This window comes from Excalfactoria chinensis, chromosome 2 (genome assembly GCF_039878825.1).
Source record: "Excalfactoria chinensis isolate bCotChi1 chromosome 2, bCotChi1.hap2, whole genome shotgun sequence".
NCBI lineage: Eukaryota > Metazoa > Chordata > Aves > Galliformes > Phasianidae > Excalfactoria > Excalfactoria chinensis.
This window is the reverse complement of record NC_092826.1, coordinates 47,691,572-47,711,126: the sequence shown is the minus strand read 5'-3', so window position 1 is coordinate 47,711,126 and position 19,555 is coordinate 47,691,572. Positions and strand designations below refer to the sequence as shown.

The 19,555-nt window shown below is 36.5% G+C and overlaps 1 protein-coding gene across 1 annotated transcript in view; it reads left to right on the top strand.

Moving 5' to 3' along the window:
- The window catches only part of LAMA1 (laminin subunit alpha 1), a 95,245-nt gene that overhangs the window by 30,331 nt on the left and 45,359 nt on the right, over positions 1-19,555 (top strand). The window contains exons 6-22 of the mRNA XM_072329414.1: positions 837-926; positions 1,340-1,457; positions 2,492-2,670; positions 4,113-4,218; positions 4,677-4,837; positions 7,611-7,751; positions 8,395-8,568; positions 9,823-9,924; positions 10,775-10,986; positions 12,304-12,415; positions 13,273-13,383; positions 14,141-14,268; positions 14,854-14,940; positions 15,291-15,502; positions 15,984-16,090; positions 17,527-17,707; positions 18,641-18,777. Coding sequence (XP_072185515.1) covers positions 837-926; positions 1,340-1,457; positions 2,492-2,670; positions 4,113-4,218; positions 4,677-4,837; positions 7,611-7,751; positions 8,395-8,568; positions 9,823-9,924; positions 10,775-10,986; positions 12,304-12,415; positions 13,273-13,383; positions 14,141-14,268; positions 14,854-14,940; positions 15,291-15,502; positions 15,984-16,090; positions 17,527-17,707; positions 18,641-18,777 — 2,358 coding nt within the window. The remainder of the gene's footprint in view (positions 1-836; positions 927-1,339; positions 1,458-2,491; positions 2,671-4,112; positions 4,219-4,676; positions 4,838-7,610; positions 7,752-8,394; positions 8,569-9,822; positions 9,925-10,774; positions 10,987-12,303; positions 12,416-13,272; positions 13,384-14,140; positions 14,269-14,853; positions 14,941-15,290; positions 15,503-15,983; positions 16,091-17,526; positions 17,708-18,640; positions 18,778-19,555) is intronic.

The following is a 19,555-nucleotide window of genomic DNA, read 5'->3' as shown; positions in this document are numbered from 1 at the left end:
ATAAATTTTAAAAAAAGACTAAAATGCTAAGCATCATAAAATTTTAAAGAAATTACAAATTCAGTATTCAATCAAAGAGTCTAGTTTGCTCCAGTTTCAAGATCTTTCAAAGAAAATAACAATCCATGAAGTCAGCAGGTCTGACCACCCAGGACCAACTCTTCATCCTGAAGTAGATGACCGTAGGGTTGTTGAGTCTGAGAATCTTGAACTTTTTGCTTAGAAGTGTAGTCAAAAAGTATTTCTTTTCATTCCTCTGTAGTACATACTTCCCAGGATATCAACAGGCCAACCATGTTGATACTTCAGCTGTAACTGAACCCAGATGGTCTTCCTTGCCTTGCAAGTTAAATCCTTTCCTTATGCGTACTGTTTTTGCTCACCACATGGCAATATAAATAGATACTATTCTACTGTGTCACAGATTCTTAAGCTAAAAATGTGGATAGCATAATACACTGTCTCACACTAGTAGAAAGGAGCTTGTTTGGAAGTAAGTGCACTTTTTAAGAGAAGCCAGAGTTTCCATTTTAGGAAAGCATACTCTGACATCACAAACTGAAATTCAAAAATAGCAATTGTTCTGCTCCATTGCTTTTATAAGGTGAAAAAAGGTTATTTTATAAGCAACAAAGCTTAAAAAAAATAAATAAAAGCTTAAAAAATAATTCACTAAATGGAAGGCTTTTCCAGGTAAGAGAAATTCAAAGTCTCTTGTATTTTCTTAACATTTTTCACATAAAAGAACAGTGACACACTGTCATTTTATTACATAGGAGAGAAGACAAAAATACATATAAATGTATTCATCTTTTTTCCATCTTTGATTTTTGTAGTACTACTACTCAATAAAGGACATCTCTGTTGGTGGCATGTGTATTTGTTATGGACACGCTCGAAGCTGCCCCCTGGATGAAGTCACAAAGGTATTCTTTAATCTCACTGATTTATTTTCATAATACAACTAGTCCAGTTTGCCTAAGGTGAATAGAAAATAGGAGTCTAAAAGAGATCTTATTACATGATGCATACAAATGTTTTGCTATATTTTTTTCCTTTGCTTTGTAAGCAAATCTTTTTTGAAGCAAACTCTTTTTCACTGGTGTTGAAATGAAATGGCTTGAAGAGCGCACAAAATTGTCTGTTTTGCAACACTGGAGAGTTGTTCTTCCTTTTGTAGAAAGGCTACTTCTCCATAGTTGACATAGCATGGTTGTGGAGCATTTATCATTGCTTTATTTTTGGAGTAATTCTCAGACAGATTTTTGGGAACATTGAGAAAATCATCAATTTAAAAGTATTTAAAGATTTTTATTATTATTATTATTATTTTCCTTAGAAATTGCAGTGCCAGTGTGAGCACAACACATGTGGTGAGAGCTGTAACAGGTGCTGTCCGGGGTACCATCAGAAACCATGGAGACCAGGAACCATTTCTGCTGGGAACAAATGTGAAAGTAAGTGCACAACGGTTTAGAGACATTCATTAAGGCTTATTATATTCTTGCTGGAAGCTGCTTTTCAACGAGATCTACACCAGTTCTCCAAAGCATCCAAAAATGGCCTACCTTAGTAGTAGTAGTAGATCTTTTTAAGTATTCTATCCAACACAACTGCTAGGCTCGTAGATGTGTCATGTAATAAAACTTTCAGAGAGGATCAGACAAAAGAGTCTTGGAGATTTATTATACTCCTGTAAAAAGTAGAAGCTTTGCATCAATCATTTTGTTAGCTAATTGAAATGCAGATTTCTTACTTGGTCGTAAATTTCAACAGATAAAAAACTTTTGTTCTGATAACAAATGTTTTGAAATTAACTGCTTCTCTACTTTTCATATTGTTTGATAGATTGAATTAAGCTGTGTCAATGAGTGTCTCAAGGGCTAGCTAGTGCATTTTCCCTCTTTGCATCCCTAATGACTGGCACATGCTTCAGACAGTTAAGAACCTATTAGACAAAATGTACAATTACAAATGGAAAAGCATCTTCCTAGTAGAAAGGATTCTTACACAAATCTCTGTGTCACTCCTTTGAAAATAGGTGTTTTTGACTGGACTGAAAAGTATCTTCTAACCTCAAAGAAATGTGTACTTATGTACAGATATTGTTGACTTCTTAGACTTTTGTCTAAGATAAGAGAAGAATTGCATGGATTTTCTTTTGCAGTGTGGAGGACAGAATATTTAAGAGCAGTTAACAGTGATAGCGCACATCACTATTGGCATCACTCCTGAGAGGAGTGTGATTTACAGAATACTGCCAAAGAGGATGCTATTGAAGCAGTGACAGTATTTGTGAAATATGCTTACTTGCTAAGAAACAGAATGTATCTGAGACTGCTGAAGCAAGAAGCATAGTTAATGGGAAGAAAATCACACTTCTGAGATGAATTTATATGCTCTTCTTCTTGCATTTCCATTTTGGAAAGTATCAGTGAGTTACACAACATAAACAATAAAAAAAAAATATTTCTTTTCTGTTCCTTCGTAGAGTGCAACTGTCATAACAAAGCTGAAGATTGTTATTACAATCAGAGTATTGCAGATCAAAAAAGGAGTATGAATATTCATGGCCAGTACGTGGGAGGTGGTGTCTGTTTAAACTGTTCTCAACATACTACGGGGATCAACTGTGAAATGTGTGCTGATGGATATTTTAGACCACAGAAAGTAAGATTTGGAAAATAACACCCTAGAGTTTTGGTTAATTATTGCATGATATGATATATATTTCAGCATTCAAACATACATTCTATTAAGAATAACTAAAAACTCTACAGGATTTCTTTTATATATTACCTACAATTGAAACTGCTAGAGAAAAGCATAAAATGATTGTGAGGAAGTGCAGATCTTATTGCTTTAAAAGAAGTTGTTGTAGAAGAAAAGAATAAGTAGATATGTTTTTCTAGAATGGAAATGTAATTGCTGTGATAAGAAACCAATTTCTCATTTGGATAAACCTCTGAAAAGTGCCAACATTATAGATTCAGTGTTTTCAGAAGTGCCAAAATTGTGTCCTGTCCTATAACGGCCAATTTCAACCAATGTTAAAAAGGGCTCTTTCATGGTTCTAAGGTCAAACTCTATTTCATGAGATACTACAGCAAATATTCTTCTTCTTGATGAGTTTAGATTAGCTTATTGTAGAACATGTGGTCTCTGAGCCTACTTTCCAGACATATGTTATTATGTGAGTAATGGAGTTAAATGTGAAGTTCCTGCAGTGTTAAGAGGTCTCCAGAAAAAGAGAAACTAAACTAAATTTCTTCCTCACAAGGTCTTAATACAGAAGGTTTTCATATATATATGAAAGCCCATGCTTTAGAAATCCAACATAAATAGATACAGGGAGGAAGGGTGAGTCTGTGAATTTGATTAGACACCAGGAACAGCCAATACAAAGGAGAATTAAATGTGAGATTGGCTAATTCACTTGTTATAAGAAGCACTGAATAAAAGTATTCAATCAATTCCAGGCCAATAAATATGTATCCATGCATCATTATAAATTTGCTTTATATCTTGAGTACCTCAAAGCAAAATTTCAGGTTTCCCTTAAAAAAAAAAAAAAAAAAAAAAAAAAAGGAAATCCTTGTCATGAAATCTCATTGTCTTGTATTTCAAAGATGTATAGATTGTGAAGTTGGTATGAATTGCCATGAGTAGATAATCTGCCCTCCCACTGAACATAGAGCCAAGGATTTCTTCTCATTTCTTTCCTCTTTGAACTGGAGTGTCTTTGCTGAAAGTACCCATTCTTGTTACACATTTCCATAATCTTTGGCAAGCCATCACAGTGATTAATAGCTGTCACACTAAAAAAATATTTAGACTATATGTGTCAGGTGGCAACTTCCAAACATTAGTTTCTCTAACTTTTGACTGGGCTGTTGAAGGCTGGATTGTGTTCTTATCTATTTTTTTTTTCTTGATTGCAATCCCCTGATCTTCTGTTTGATAAAATTAAATGGACTGAGTCCCTTAATCTGTTGCTACATTTCTGGTTTTTATTCGTATTAGTTTCGCTGATCTCAGACAAGAAACAGATGTAACATTTTTTTTCCTCAGTTAATAACTTGGGAATTTGACTGAGAACATTTGTTTCATAGGTTTCTCCCTATGATGATCATCCGTGCTATCCCTGTGGCTGTGATCCATTTGGGTCTCTGAGTTCTGTTTGTGTTAAAGATGAGCACCAGTCCGACTCACAGCATGGTAAGGGAGCAGGAAATGTATTTTTTCTAAACTTCAAATCCTGCTAACATTTCTGGGCAGTGGAGGTATGAGGGAACAGTACCTTCTTGTAAATAGCTGCCAGTTAGGTAGCACTTCAGAACAATGGTAAATATTTAGAAAGGAGAGGTGAAGGAAATGTCAGGTTCCTGAATGTGGTCTTGTGTGGGAGATGACAAGCTCTGACTATGTGAAACATATGACTATGTGTTGCTTATGAATGCTATTATAACTGTCACAAAATGAATTCTGCTGCAGTTTCTGTGCATCTGGTACTCTAAGCACAAAAAATAGATGGTGAGGCTGACATTATGCCAAGTACTTAGGTGGAATGTGACAGAGAATACAATAGAAAATGAATGATGAATTATTCACATGGTCTAAGACATCTTGAATCCAGCATGCTGCCTTCTCTAATGTGTTTGTTTTTGCTCTTCAAGGGACTTGGCCAGGGCAGTGCCAATGCAAAGATGGTTACACAGGAGAAAAATGTGACCGTTGTGCATTTGGGTATCGGGGTTATCCAAACTGCTTGCGTTGCAACTGCAGCCTAATTGGTAGCATTAATGAAGACCCGTGCACAGAACCTTGTCTTTGCAAAGTGAGTATTAAAATCTCATTTTTGTTTAAAAGGCAACCTGTGGATTGAGTCTGTACTTAAAATACGGTATATTGAGTAGTTTGCTATGTTTTGAGTATTCTGTATGTTTTTTTCTATAAAAATAGGCCTGACTAACATTAAAACTGAATAATAATTGCACTTATGAATGTGAGAAGGAAGCTCAGAGGGAATGACAGTATACCTAGCTGGGTTTGCTTTTAGCAATGAGCTAATGTTTCTCTTAAAAGTCACTAACCAGAAGTAAAGAAGGGGTGTGTTTATAACACCAGCTTTTTGCAAACCGTGCATTTGTGTGAAATTTTGGAACAACCAACTTAGACATATATATGAAATCTGATTGTATTTGATTACAAAATATAAACCATCAACAATTTTAACAAAAAACAAACAAACAACAGATTTTCCATGACTGCTTTTCTTTTTGGTAGATGTCCAGTCCCCTTGAAATATCCTGCAGCTGTAGATTCTGCTGAACTTTATTGCAAAGCTCTGTGTCACTATTTAAAGAAGTAACACAAAATTTTTTGAACCGAATGTTAGTCAGTGGTTTATGTATTTGTTGCCAAGTATGACAGCAAGTAGGAGCCAAAAAACCCCATGGTTTGTTGGACAGATTTTCTGAAACTGCTTAGTTATTTTGCATGATTTATCTAATCCAAATTATCAAATGTATAAATAACCAGAGTTTTGAAAAAAGACATAGTTTGAACAGAAATTAAATGAGGAAAAACAAGAAAAAACAATTATTTTGCTTTCTTTTGAGCTAGAGTAACGGTGTTAGCATAAGCTGTTGCAGCTTATGGCTGAAAATTTTGGTATAAACTGGACAAGAAACTGTCCCCTTTCAAAGCACAAGCCTGGCATACAGAATTTTTTTGGCCAGATCACAGAGTGTCACTAGCCGTCAACACAATTACATTAGAGAAGGAAGTTGTGTGCTCCAAATAATAAACAAAGGAAACAGAATTTCTAGTTTCTAAGCCTACATAGGCTGTGTAAACTTAGTAACACAAGTGATTTCATTTTACACTCTGAATATTATAATATTTGATCATTTGTGAAACACAGCTGTCACAGTCTAATACTTTCTGACCAAACACTTCTAAATGTTCTATGTGTAGAGGGAGAGACATTTCCTATCTAAATCAAATACTACTAATAAGAGAAGATATTTGATCTTACCTAAGATTTCAATTTAGAAAAACGATACAGCAGTGTACTGAATCCATTATGCAAGGACAAAACAGCAATTGCAATACACAGTTGAATCACAGTAGAAATGTGGTTCTCATTTGGGAGCTAATGTAGTCTTCATATACCTCATGGTAGTACCAGAGGTCATTATATACTCACAGTACTTGCTGTCCCTACTTGCTGTGAAGAAATACTTGAGTTGACACCAGCTCAAGGTTGTTACTATTTTCAAAATTCTTCTGTTTGTTTTTTTAGTATGTATACTCTGTTTTGGTCTGAGCACTGTAATCACTACCCTCCCATGCTAGTCTGGCTAATTTAGGGAGATATTCACACTTTTAAAATGAACTCCAGGGAGAGTTTTCACTTGTTGATCCATTTAACTATTGCTATTTGTTTATCTAAAATATAGGCTATCCTCCAGACCCCTCTTTGTTGAGATAAAATCTTCTATGCATCAGTCACTCTCTGGATTATTCCCAGAATTTCTTGTGCACTTATCCCTTGCCTTTAGTCTTCTCCCATTGGAGAGGTTTAATCAGAGAGTCACATCCCAACCCTAAGGTCTAGTCAGTCACAGCAGCTCTTTCTTGAGGTCTACCCATCACATAAGGTTCCTATTATTCATTAAGAAATAAGAAGTCATTCCATCCATTTCATCATCAAGTTATAGAAACAAAAGGTATGTGCGATCCCAGTGTACTGTGAAAAAAGAAATAAAGAAGTTGGAAAAAACCATACAGTTATTATTTCAATAAAAATCCAAGATTCTAAAATCCCATTATTTCAGGATAATCTCAGATTTCCCTTTGTATGGTAATTATATTTATATACTGTTGGGGATCTCTTAGGTCAGGATTTGAGCTGATGATGGAGCACCTGGCGAAGGGGAGTGCCTGGTCCAGGGAGCACAGGCACATTTTTTTTTGCACCATTGCTCTCCATGTGCCCAAAAGAAGTGGATCCAGGGACGAGTTATGCTTGGCTCAAATAAGGGCAGCTATTGAAGGGATAGCAGCAATTGGATGTAGGCTGCTTTTTGAGAGGGAGTGCTGCACAGTCAGAGACCCTTCACCAGTAGGATGAGTTGAGCTCTTCTTTCCATATGTGCCTGCTCACAAATACTTTACCTGATATCACCAAGAACCTGTCAGAAAGCTATTTCACTTCTCTGTGAGCAGAATAAATATTAACAAATAGAAAGCAATCATCCTCCTCCTTTAAATGAAAGCTACAAGAATTGTCTAGTTTTTTCATGTGGTTTCTAGAAATGGTTTGTATTCATGCTCATAAAAGGTCACAACATACCTGCTTAGAGAGAGGTCCTATGTAAACTTAATGTGCCAAACACTGGTCCAGAAGAGTAGATTGTTGGTAGTTTTGCTAATAAAGGGCTCAGATTTTTCTCTGACAATCCTGAAATTCATTCAGTAGAACCAAATCTAATGTAAATCTGGAACTGGGAGTGGCTCTTCTGGCTGACCTGGAGCACCTTAGCCACTGTAACTGTTAACCATAATAATGCTGATGTGAAACAAATGTCATATGCCATTCACAGGAAAATGTAGAAGGTGAAAACTGTGACCTCTGTAAACCAGGATTCTACAACCTGCAAGAGAGAAATCCAGAGGGCTGCACGGAATGCTTCTGTTTTGGGGTTTCTGATGTTTGTGACAGCCTAACATGGCCCGTCAGTCAGGTATTATATGTTACATCAGTGACATTCTTTCCTCAGGCAGCTGCAACATGTAATGTTTTTCTCTTTGACATGCACCTGAGCTAACTGTAATTTCTGGCATGTATGTCCTTACAGAGGAATGGATTTTCAACATCATTTGACAACACTGAGGTAGTCAGTATGTCATTTCATTGCAGGCTTTAGCCTGCTGGCTTGCATTAATACCAGAAGCATTGGCTAGTGGAATCTGTGATAATACACTGGAAAAATTGGGTCCCTCCCCTCCCTTTTTTTCTTTTTCTGACCTTGTATTGTTAAAGTCTCTTTGTGTATACTAAAGATATGAGCCCAAACTTTTGTCCTTACTCCTATACCTACTGGGCAAGACTAGAGTGGCCTGTGGCAGTATTTCCATTACACTTCCTGATTTTATTGGAAGGATGAAAATAACACTTGCTATGCTTATGTTCCTAACTTTTACAGAGATAGAGGCAGTCCTAGTCTTATTGTATGATGTTGGTACCACATTTATGTGTATTGGGATTGAGTGAATGAACGTCTGCTGGATTCACAAGTTCACGTGAATTTATGGGGATGGGTTTTGTGACTAATTTCTCAGCAACACTGAGCCTGACTACACTATTATAACCATTATTTCTTGCAGATTTCTGACATGACTGGTTGGCTTATTACCGATCTATATAATGCAAGGGGTGTGCAACCTCAGCGAGGCCAATTTGATGGTTCCCGTCAAATAAGCATCAACAACACTGATGCTGTGAAAGTACTGAAACATACTTACTACTGGTCAGCACCTGAACCATATCTAGGAAATAAAGTGAGTTCTTGCTTTGAGCCAAAGCTCTTAATTTTCCTACATTAATTATGCTATATTGCTCTTAAAACACATACATAAAGAGTAGATATATTTCTGCTAATCAAAATGTTTCCTTACTGAGATGTTAATATTACAAAAAATCATCACTGTGCTCCTGTAATTTTATTCTTGCGTCTTTCATGTATAGCTTAAAGTGTTGTCTTTCAAGTTGATGCTATATTTCTATGCACTGAAACCTTCAGGATTGCTGCATATGTTCTTTGGTTAGCTATGGGAGGTAATAAAAATACAAATATAGATGAAATATATCAATAACTTCTATAATTAAAAAGTACAAATAAAAGCCAGGTTTACCAGAGTTCTCAACCTAACCTTGTTCCTCAAATCATACTATTCCTGGCTGAGTATGGTACAGAATCCCCCTCTTGCTCTTTGATCTCACTCATCATACTACTTGGTTCTTATATTGTTACAGAGGATATTGTGTCTTTCTTGATTGTTATTAACTTTCCTGCTCACATTCCCTATACTCATGACTACTATCTCAAAGCTGGTGCCCTTCACCACCTTTGAGGCCTTTTGATGGACTCTCTCCATTATTTCCACATCTCTGTTGTACTGACAAGCCCAAAAATGGGTGAAGAAATTCGTGCGTGGTTTCACTAGTGCTGAGTAGAGGCAACCTCACTTCTTTAATTATTTTTAGTACAGTCTCTTTGTTCATGCACAATTAGTTGAGCGTCAGACAAAATGAACACAAGCCTAATAAGTATAACTTTTAGGGGTAGTTTTTCACAGAAGAACGTTCACTCAAATTCTGATCTTATATGCATCTAATGTAGGACTAACTGCTAAAATCTTTTTCACTTACTTTGAAGTAGGCAGCAGCAGATGTGGAGTTATGGAGCATGAAAGGTGGAATATGGAATGTGAATAACTCTAGTATGCTTTGACTTTTGGCTAGGACAGTAGCATAAACCTCTGTTGTTGAAAGGCCTGTGGGTGTTTTGCTGAATAAGGCCCCTTATCTAAATCATCAGTAGTGCCTTCAGCTGGCTTTCCCCACTGGAACAGCAACAAGCCAGTGCTTGTCCTTGTGCTGATAAGCACAGCCTGTTAATTTTTCCTTGGAAAGTGGTGTTTGCGAGCCCACGTGTTCTTTTAATTTGAGGCAAATACATTGGACTTTCTCATGTCTCTTCTTTGTGTTGATTGGAGGTTCTGATGTCAAGGTTTTCTTTTTTATTATTTCAGCTCACAGCTTTTGGTGGGGATTTGAAGTATACTGTGTCTTACGACATTCCCATGGAGAGTGTGGACAGTGATATAGTATCTAGCGTGGATGTCATCATTCAGGTGGATGGTTTTCAGATGGCTACTACTCAAACATTATTAGAAATCCATGAATGAGTTTAAAAAAAAAAAAAAAAAAAAAAAAAAAAAAAAAAAAAGGAAAATAAAACAGTATTTATGTAGCAATAATTTCTGATTTCTCCTTAGATCTCAATTTTAAATTCTGTATTGAATGTAACTACGAAGATTTGCTTGCTACTCAGTTCTCTGATTTTCTGCTTTGTTTCTCTGAAACTGTAGGCAGATAATTCTATTTTTGGGAAACAAATACCAAAATCTTAGCCTCGGTAGAAACACATGAGGTGGTAATTACTAAATGAGCAATGTTTTGTTTAAAAGGCAACTACAGTAATCTGGATTAATCTATGTTTATGAAACAGATGAATAGTCATGCTGTTTGTTTACTTTTCTGAAGTTATGTTGCAGTTAAAAGCTAAGGCTCCATATGAAGTTCAGGCATATCTGAAAAAGCTTTATTTTGTAATATGTGCTTGTTAATAGAGAAAATCAGAAAAAGATTGTGTTTTGTAGAGGAATTTGATTTTTATTTTTTTCTAAAAGAAAACTAACTGTTTCTGAAGTCTCTGAACCAAAAGAGAATGGGATTGTAATCTTCCTGAATCTATGGAAAATACAGACTTTAAAAAAAAAGCATATATATATATATATATATATATATATATTAGAAATATATATATATATATTTCTAATGAAAGAAATCTTGTTTCTACTGTAACAGCTAAATGAAATTTCCATATTGTCATGGTTTTGCAATGTCATAGGTTACCCTAAAATCTACCGGCACCCATGACACATATAGATATGAATAATATTTTCTGTATTTCACATTCAGGGCAATGGTCAGATTTTGAGCACAAGAGCGGCAGGTTTGTCACTGCAGCCCTATGAGGAGTACTCTAATTCAGTGAGATTGGTATCAGAGAATTTTATCGACTTCAATACAAAAAAAGCTATAGACCGAGAAAGGCTGATGACTGTTCTGGTGAATGTGACCCATCTTCTGATCAGGGCCAACTACAATATTGCCAAAAAAGCTGTTTACAGGTAAGGGATGGAAAATACTGAAATTAATCAATATACTCACGTTATTTTTGTGTGTGTGAAGAATTGCTTGTGGTTTCAGTATTCTTGTAGTTTTGTGTTAATAATTTCTTGAGGAAAGCATTCTTCATTTAATTTTTTAAGATTAGTGTTGTCCACATTCATGTGGAATGTGCAGAAAAGGGCATGTGGTTGTTTTAGGGATATGTAAAGCAGAATTACGGGTTTCTACATTAAAGGAATATTCCTGGAAGCCTTATTACAATGGCAGCTTTGTTAGCTGCCATCTTAAACTCTCAGAAGTGCTTATTTTGGTATGTGGCGAGTTAATCCATCACTGATGATTGAGAACCTGCCATTAAAGAAGCTGGTTGTAATTTCTTTTAATATCTTTTGTAGATGTTCTGATGGTCATTTCTAAAGGAATACTTAATAGCAAAATTGGTCTGGGCTGGATTACCTGATCATTTCATAATCTCAAGTCAGCATTAGCAGTATCTTTATCAGTACTTGCAGATCTCTCTTACCTGTTCTCCAAGTTATACAGGAATGGAATGTTACTGGTCTCAAGGGAATCAGTTCCAGTGCTTCATCACTTATTTACTTACTTCCCTTTGCCTTACCAATAGCCTTTGTTCCTCATTCTCTAACTTGTTAGCATTTAACATCAATTGCATTATAGCTGGTAGTAAAGCATGAAGAAAATTCACTTTGTGCCCTTGAGGGACGATTATATTTATGAATATTTAGGGATACTGTGTTCAACTTTCTGGAACATTTGTAAAGATCCACTTAAATCATTTTACCTGTGGCTGAGAAAATTTTCTCTACTGCAAAATGCTTTTATTTGTACTATAGGGTTTCGCTTTGTTTTGTAGTATACACCAGCAATGAACTGATGATGTTTTTCTTTCCTTACCCACCTGTGATATATGTCTTGTTTAGACATGTAGTAAAGGTATCTTGTCTCAGGACTGCAGTAGAAGTTTGCTCTTCCCATGTACTTCTGTGATGACAGAGGGTGAGTTTTTGATTAAACCTCACTCCAAGAGAAGTCACCAAGTCAATGAAGTCACCAAGTCAATGGGAATTAGAATAAGGATAACGGGACGTAGGTATAACTGCTTCCAGCTGATAATTGTGAATGTAGTGATAAAGCTACCATCACAGTCTTTTTACTGTTGAGATTTTTGGCCATTCCTCAGCTGTTGCTGCCAGGGGACAACATACTCAGTGGTTACATACTCAGTAGTACCAACCAAACTGTTTAAAATGAAACTTTCAGAAAAAAAAAAGGGATGCCTTCATGCTTGATCCTAGGCTGGACTCAGTGACCCTGGACAACGCAAGTGCAAATGTAATAGACCTTTCTTCAGCGCCAGATGTGGAATTCTGTGAATGTCCTCAAGGTTACACAGGAATATCTTGTGAGGTAAGTGTTTTGGGTATGCAAACTGATGTTCTTTTTTTCTGAAAGGATGCAGGTTTTAAAGACGTCTTTTAATTACACTGCCATTAGAGTTTATATTCTGTGGTGAGATGCTGTGTACTGTACACAGTACCATTGATATTTCCTTCTCAATACACTGAATGGGATTTTATGCTTATTTCTTGAATTCTATTTGGTGTCACTAAAAGATGATCATACAAGTTGCAGCATTAGTGTTGCAGGGGGAGTAGCTGTAAAAGCTTTGTGAAGCTGTTTCAGGCTTACCTTACTCACAAATAGCTCATTTCCTTCTTTTTTATGTAGTTAGGTTTATGGAGGCAATAAGAATCTTAGCAGGGAGGAATTCTAGTCTTTGGAAGATATTACAAGAGTCAAATGTGTAAGGCTAGTTGGCATTTTATGTATCTGTAAAAGGAAGATTGTGGAGGCAGAGCACCACCTGCAGAACAGCAGGGTTTGTTTTGACAAATAGTTTCAATATGAAGCCATGTGTCATAGCGTCATTAATGATTCTGTAGATGAGACGGACCATCTGTTTTTTATTGTCCTATAATAAATAAATTCATATATTCAACTGTAGAAAGCTGAACTTATGTGTCTTCAGGGCTAAATCAAAGTTTAATGGTGCTAATTCTTATTCCCTTCATCCAGTCCAAGTTTAATAAATAAATAAATAAATAGAAAAGAGTTGCAGTGACACCAACAGAGTTGAAAGAGCATTCAGTTTAGCGCAGTGAGAACAAGTCAGTAGGTGGTCGGAAGTGGTCTCTTTGAAAACGATTTGATGCGTACATTTAACAGACATAATGCTGCTGCTTTTTCTTCTCATTTCTTTCCAGTCCTGTCTCCCTGGGTACTACAGGGTGGATGGAATACTCTTTGGCGGTATTTGTCAACCTTGCAAATGCAATGGGCATGCAACTGAATGTGATACTCAAGGTGTTTGCTTAGTAAGTTGTCCTCTGATGTGTTGTGTCTTAAGCATCTGCTTAGAAATTAGAAGAGCATTTTGTCTGCGGGAGACAAGTTTATGGTGTATGTAAATTTCAAGCTATGGGTCCAAATTGTGTATTGTGCTTTCTTTTGTGGTTTACTTATACTGTGTGTGTTCAGGGAACTCCAGTAAATTGTTCTCCATTAGAGATTTTATTTCATTTTATCATTTCAAGTGTAGAATAAGTAGATCTAAAGCGAAAACGTCCACATATGCTAGCTGATAAAAAAACTTTGCTTGCTCAAGTTGACATTAAAACTTGAATAAAATAAAGCAGTGCGAATGTAGGTGTGTGTATCTTTCATGGCTGACATCAGTGGAAGTTATACACTCCCTTCTGAAGATTTAGCTTTCAGATCTGTCATGAAACTTAAAGATCTCAAAAAGGCAGCGACTAAACACCAGCAGGAAACACATATCAAATTTGTTGCTGTACATGTTTGCAATATGTCAAATAAGATTAAATTCATATTTAGATAATGTTTTGTAATGTAAAGTTACATTTTAAAATTTAGGGAAGAAATAGTTAGGAATTATTGTAACTCAGTTTAGGAAAAAAAAAACAAACAACAAAGCAACTTATTCCCAAAGTTGTTCATGGTTGTTTCCTTGAATTTTTATGCTGTATTGCTAGCAGATCCCTGCAGAGATCCCTCAGGGGAGCGAAGAACTATCAAAAGTAAATATGAAAAGTTTTTTGCCATGTCTCATAGGCTTGTCAGCACAACACGACAGGGCCTTTTTGTGATCAGTGCTTGCCTGGCTTTTATGGAAGTCCATCCCAAGGAACCCCTGAGGACTGCCAGCCTTGTGCCTGTCCTCTGAGCTCTGCTACAAACAAGTAAGCTGCATGTTTCAGATTTTCTGTTGCATCTTTAGCAAAATTGAAATGTGAGGTAAAGGAAAATGTTGTGAAATCTAAAGGAGAAAGAGAGGGAACAATTTTTCTCTCTTCATTTGAGTCTGTGTCACAGGCACATTGTTTTGCTAGGTTGTCAAATGTAGATTAAGACAGACTGAGTGAGCTCATGTAGTTTGTACACAAAGTACAAAAAGAAATACTTAGACCTGTCCTTGAACTTGGAACAAAATCACAGTTATCTTTCATGTTCAGAAAAAAGCAGAAGGACAGAACTGTTACGCCTAAAATAGTGGAGCTTGGTATGCATGCTTGCCAAATTTGCTAGACGAAGGGCCAGGCTCTTAGAAAGTTCTGAAATCTTCCTTTGAAATAAAAGAAAAAACTCAACAAGAATTTCTGAAAATGATAATTCTGTTTTGGCATATTGTGATGTTTGAAACATTGGTGTTAATCTAGATACGTGTGCAATTATGTGGTTTTATAGATATGTGCATAGATTTGAAGAGTGGGTATAGAATTGTGTTTCTGTGTCTTACTACTAATTTCCACAAATACCATTGATAGTTTCAGTCCTACTTGCCAGCTGAGTGAAGGAGAGGGAGTTGTCTGTGATAAATGCCTTCCAGGCTATACGGGCACTCGGTGTGAAAGGTATGTATGTTAACTTTGGGTAAGGTATCTGTGGGTAAGGCATCTATGTGATTGTCCTTACCAGCTATTCATCATCCCATCTACTCTGTATTGTTTACATCACATGTACAAAACATTCTTAATGAATTTTTCCTCATTTTGTCTTTGCTTGTAATACATCGACTCTTTAGAGCAAAATTTAATAGGAAATACTCTGTTCAGTGAGGAGAGTATTTGACGTGATTGCATTTCAGCTGCATTCATTGGTAATTTAATCTAGACAAATGTTTTGAAAGTTTGGACCAGATGATCTTTTGAGGTCTCTTGCAACCTAGGCTATTCTGTGACAAAGTTTTTTCTCTCTTGTGCAGGTGTGCAAATGGTTACTATGGAAATCCACTGGTGCCTGGACAGTCGTGTGTTCCTTGTGAATGCAATGGCAATATAAACCCTCAAGAAGATGGTTATTGTGATACCATCACAGGTCAATGCTTGAAATGTGTGGGGAACACAGCAGGTCTTCACTGTGAAAAGTGTGCTGATGGGTACTATGGGGATGCAGTGACTGAGAAAAGTTGCCGTGGTAAGCTGTTATTATTACTGTGAGAATGCAAAGAACAGAAAAATGTGGTCTGCATGTTGCAGAATGCATAGGAAGATGCATGTGTTTTCCAAAAGAGTTAACCTTCAAGTTGTGAATTGACAAGATTGAAAACCATGAGGTTTTTTTTTAGCCTGAGGATGGAATATATCGTGCTAGGGTCTGACACGTCATATTTCTGAAAATTTCTGGCTTGCTTAATGCTCCCCCTCCAGTGACTTGCTGTAGATGTTTTCTGCTTCTGAATTTTACATGCGAGGATGGAAAAAAATGAACTTCCCACATGTATCTCCTCACAGTTTGTGGCTGCTGTTTTATTTGCTTAGCCCTGATGTGTAGTACAAATTTTGCTGTCGTATATTAACATCTTTAGGATATAGACGAACAAATGAAATGCACGCTATGTAACAAATTTGTAATGCTGCATACTAACAATTTTTTTCATTCTTTTTCTAAACGTAAGCCTGTGAGTGCCATGTGAATGGTTCCCTTTCCACCATCTGTCATCACAAGACAGGCGTCTGTGACTGCAAGTCAGATGTGATTGGACAAAAATGTGACAAGTGCTCGGTAAGCAGATATTTACCTCTTCCTAACATCTGTGTTTTTTTCATATCTTGATCTGCCTGTTTATCTGCATATCCCAGCATTAGTGTGGGGAGACGTGAAGAATTTTTTGATTGCTTGAAAACTTGTTATATAAGTTTACTTCACATTCTTCAAAATTTTCTGGGAATCTGAACTCATGTTTTCTGCATAGGAAACCAGATTTTTTTGATCAGTCTGTTCAATACTTTGATTTATGGCTTTAGAACAAAATTGTTGATGGACACCAAAATAGTTCAGAAGTGTTTTGGGGGAAAGAGATGATTTTCAGTAGTACAAGATGCAGTGTAACTTGGAATTCAAGAAGGAAAACTTGAGTGATCTAAGATGGACAGAGGAGGTGAAAGTCCCAACTGTACTACCGGACTGTAGGAGACCTCTGCCTCCTGTGTGATGAAGCTTCAGAAAAGGCAAATATGATTTAGAGCATGTCAGTGAGTTATTTCTATCAGACAGAAAGTCCTAATATACTAGTAAGGTCTTATCTAGTTTGCTGTGTAATATTCTGATCATCCCTGTTCAAGGAGTATGAACTCAGACTAGAGCAGATACTGAAAACAGCAGCAAGTAAATTCAGAGGAGTGTGGACTTGTTGGAGGGGAAACCAAAGGTTTGTCTATATTGGCTTTTGTAGTTGCAAATTGCTCTATCTGCTCTTTGCAGATGTGAAACTGTAACTCAGCCCCTTTTTGAATCAAGCTGTTTAGGCTGGTGTTGTGCTGCCTGGCAGGGTGCAGTCACGCTTACTGACTGCAGAAAAACAAACTGAAGGCCACTGACAGACCTGAAGGCATCTTAATGCTGTGCTTCTGTAAAATGAACTCTGGGAATATCTGAAAAATGCAATTAGTGTTAATAAATACATCATGGCTGAACACCAAGAAATAGATTCAGCTAAAAGACAGGCTTGTTACAAGAACAAATAGGTATTCACTGTTGAGACAAAACAGTTTCTAGTCTTTGCTGAGTATGGAACTGAGTCAGAGACCAGAGCAGAAATTCTGTGCCCAGTTACTGCCCCTGTGGCAGCTGAGCTGAACACTGTTCAATTTACATGTGCCATAGTTCACTGACATGCTCTGTTCTGCTCTTTAATTCACAGAAATCTTTGCTTGGTCAGCACAGCCTACCCTTGCCCTCTTGAAAGTCTTTGATTAAAAATAATGTCAGAGTTTAAAACAGGTCTCACTAATGAGATTAGGGGACCACGAGGGTATTTCATTATTCATTTGTTCACCTAAATGCATACTTGCATGCAGCTGGGAACAGTGAATAGATGAGGCCAGGTAGTCCTCCCATAGCAGTCACACAGAGCTGATCAGTATTCATACAGGTCAGATGGCTGGGAAAGTAACCGGGAAAATTGGTGTACTCTAACATATCTCCTTCTTGTCCAACAGAATGGCTTTTATGGCTTGCTTACTGGACTTGGCTGTATTCCCTGCAACTGCAGTCAATTTGGCTCTATCTCTGAGGACTGCAATCATCAGGGGCAATGCTACTGTTTACCAGGAGTGGCTGGAGTAAAGTGTGATCGCTGTGCTCATGGCTTTCACTCATTGAGGAGCGGTGGCTGTACACGTAAGCTTTAATCCACGATTCTTTCAGGGGTTGTGTGAAATTTCTCTCGGCAGTGTGTTGTATTTTTTACTCTAGCAGCATTCAGTTAGTTTGATAAATATTCCAAAAAGTCTGGTGAATGGTTTCATGATACTTTGGTTAAGCTTGAGAACGGAAGTTAGAAACTACTACTACTGCAAACTTCTGCCATATATGTATATATATAAATATATATATATTCTGTTTAATTCTTCAAAGTATGACTTCCTCCTTGATAAAATAGGCCATTGATTGTATTTTTCTGTTAGAGGAAGATTCTAATCCTATCTGGGAAGATGCCATCTTGACACTCTTTCCAATACAGTATAGTATAGTATAGTTAAAGGAATGTCTATCATTTCTCCAACCTCACAGAGACCTTTTTTCACAGTGTAGTAATGTGAAATCTTCAGTGGAATGATATACTGTATCTGTACTAGGAATCAAAGATCCCTTAGGTACCTTTAACCATTTTAGACTTGAAAAATTTGTAAATCATATTAATGCAATTGAAGTGTTTCTGAATTTCCGCTTTCTAACAAGAATAATGTTGCATTTTTTAATTATCAAATCTCTGATCAGTTTTGCACCCTTTATAATAGCATTTTTTTCTGTAGATTTACTTTTCTCCATGGTAATTTTGTTTGGCTTTGTTGATTTCCCTGTGTAGATGTGGCCTTGCTTTTGAAATCACCAACCAGGCTACATCAAACAGGAATATTGGATTTTCAATTAAAAAAACCAAAAAATAAAAAAAAAATAATTGCCACTCTGTTTGTAATTTAGTTCTCAGTTAAGGATAATGAGTACAAGGAGTGCCATACTGTATCAAGAGAAGCAAGATTATCAATAGTTGTGGAGTCTATTTTGTTTTGGAAAGGTAAAGTTAATCATTTGGTCTCATTTCTTTTGCAGCCTGTGACTGTGCTCATACTCAGAACAACTGTAATGCAGATTCTGGTCAATGCATTTGTCCCCCTCATACTCGAGGACCAAAATGTGAACTCTGTGAAGAAAACCACTGGGGTCTCTCTCCTAAACTTGGCTGCAAGGTATGGTAGGCTTGCTGAAATGGCAGGACAGTTCAAAGCAGCTTGCTGGTTATTAGTAACATATACTTATGATAGAACTGTACTCTTGTTCTGAGTACCTCACTTGTTATTTTATGTTTCAAAGTGTTAATTCTAGTGTTTATTGAGGAACTTTCTAAGAATGCTGTCTTTGAAAATATTGGTCCAAAGTGTCTGGGTAGGTGCATAGGTCATCTAAGAAATGTGAAGTGTGTGTTTTGACTATCAGTTGTGGACCAATCAAGCAAGGAACACAGTTTTTACATTAACCAAGGATTAATTTTACAGCTTTAAGTAAAGTGAAATACAGATATCTTTTAAGTCATGATACACTTTAAAAAATATTTAAAATATAAGTTATATAAGGTAGTTTGTTTATGTTTCCTGAATGGAGCTTAACATTTATTTTTAAGTACTAAAATGCAACTTTAGTGCAGATCTAAGGAGTATAAGACATTCACACAATTAGGTTTTCCCTGTAAATCCCTGTCAGATATGGCATTGAACCAATCTTTATTTTATAAATGCTAAGACTTTAGAAAGCCTCAGAATTACTTGACTATAATGGGCAATTTCAATGGAGAAACCACAAATACAATCAACTTGACTATCGCCATCATTGTATGTGATAAGAATGACAAGCATCAGCCAAATTTTTTTATTTTTTCCATCTTTAATTTTTTTAGAGTAAGGATGATAACATAGCCCAATAATACAGCCTTTTCTTCAGTGTTTGTAATCTCCACAGTTTATGGCAACA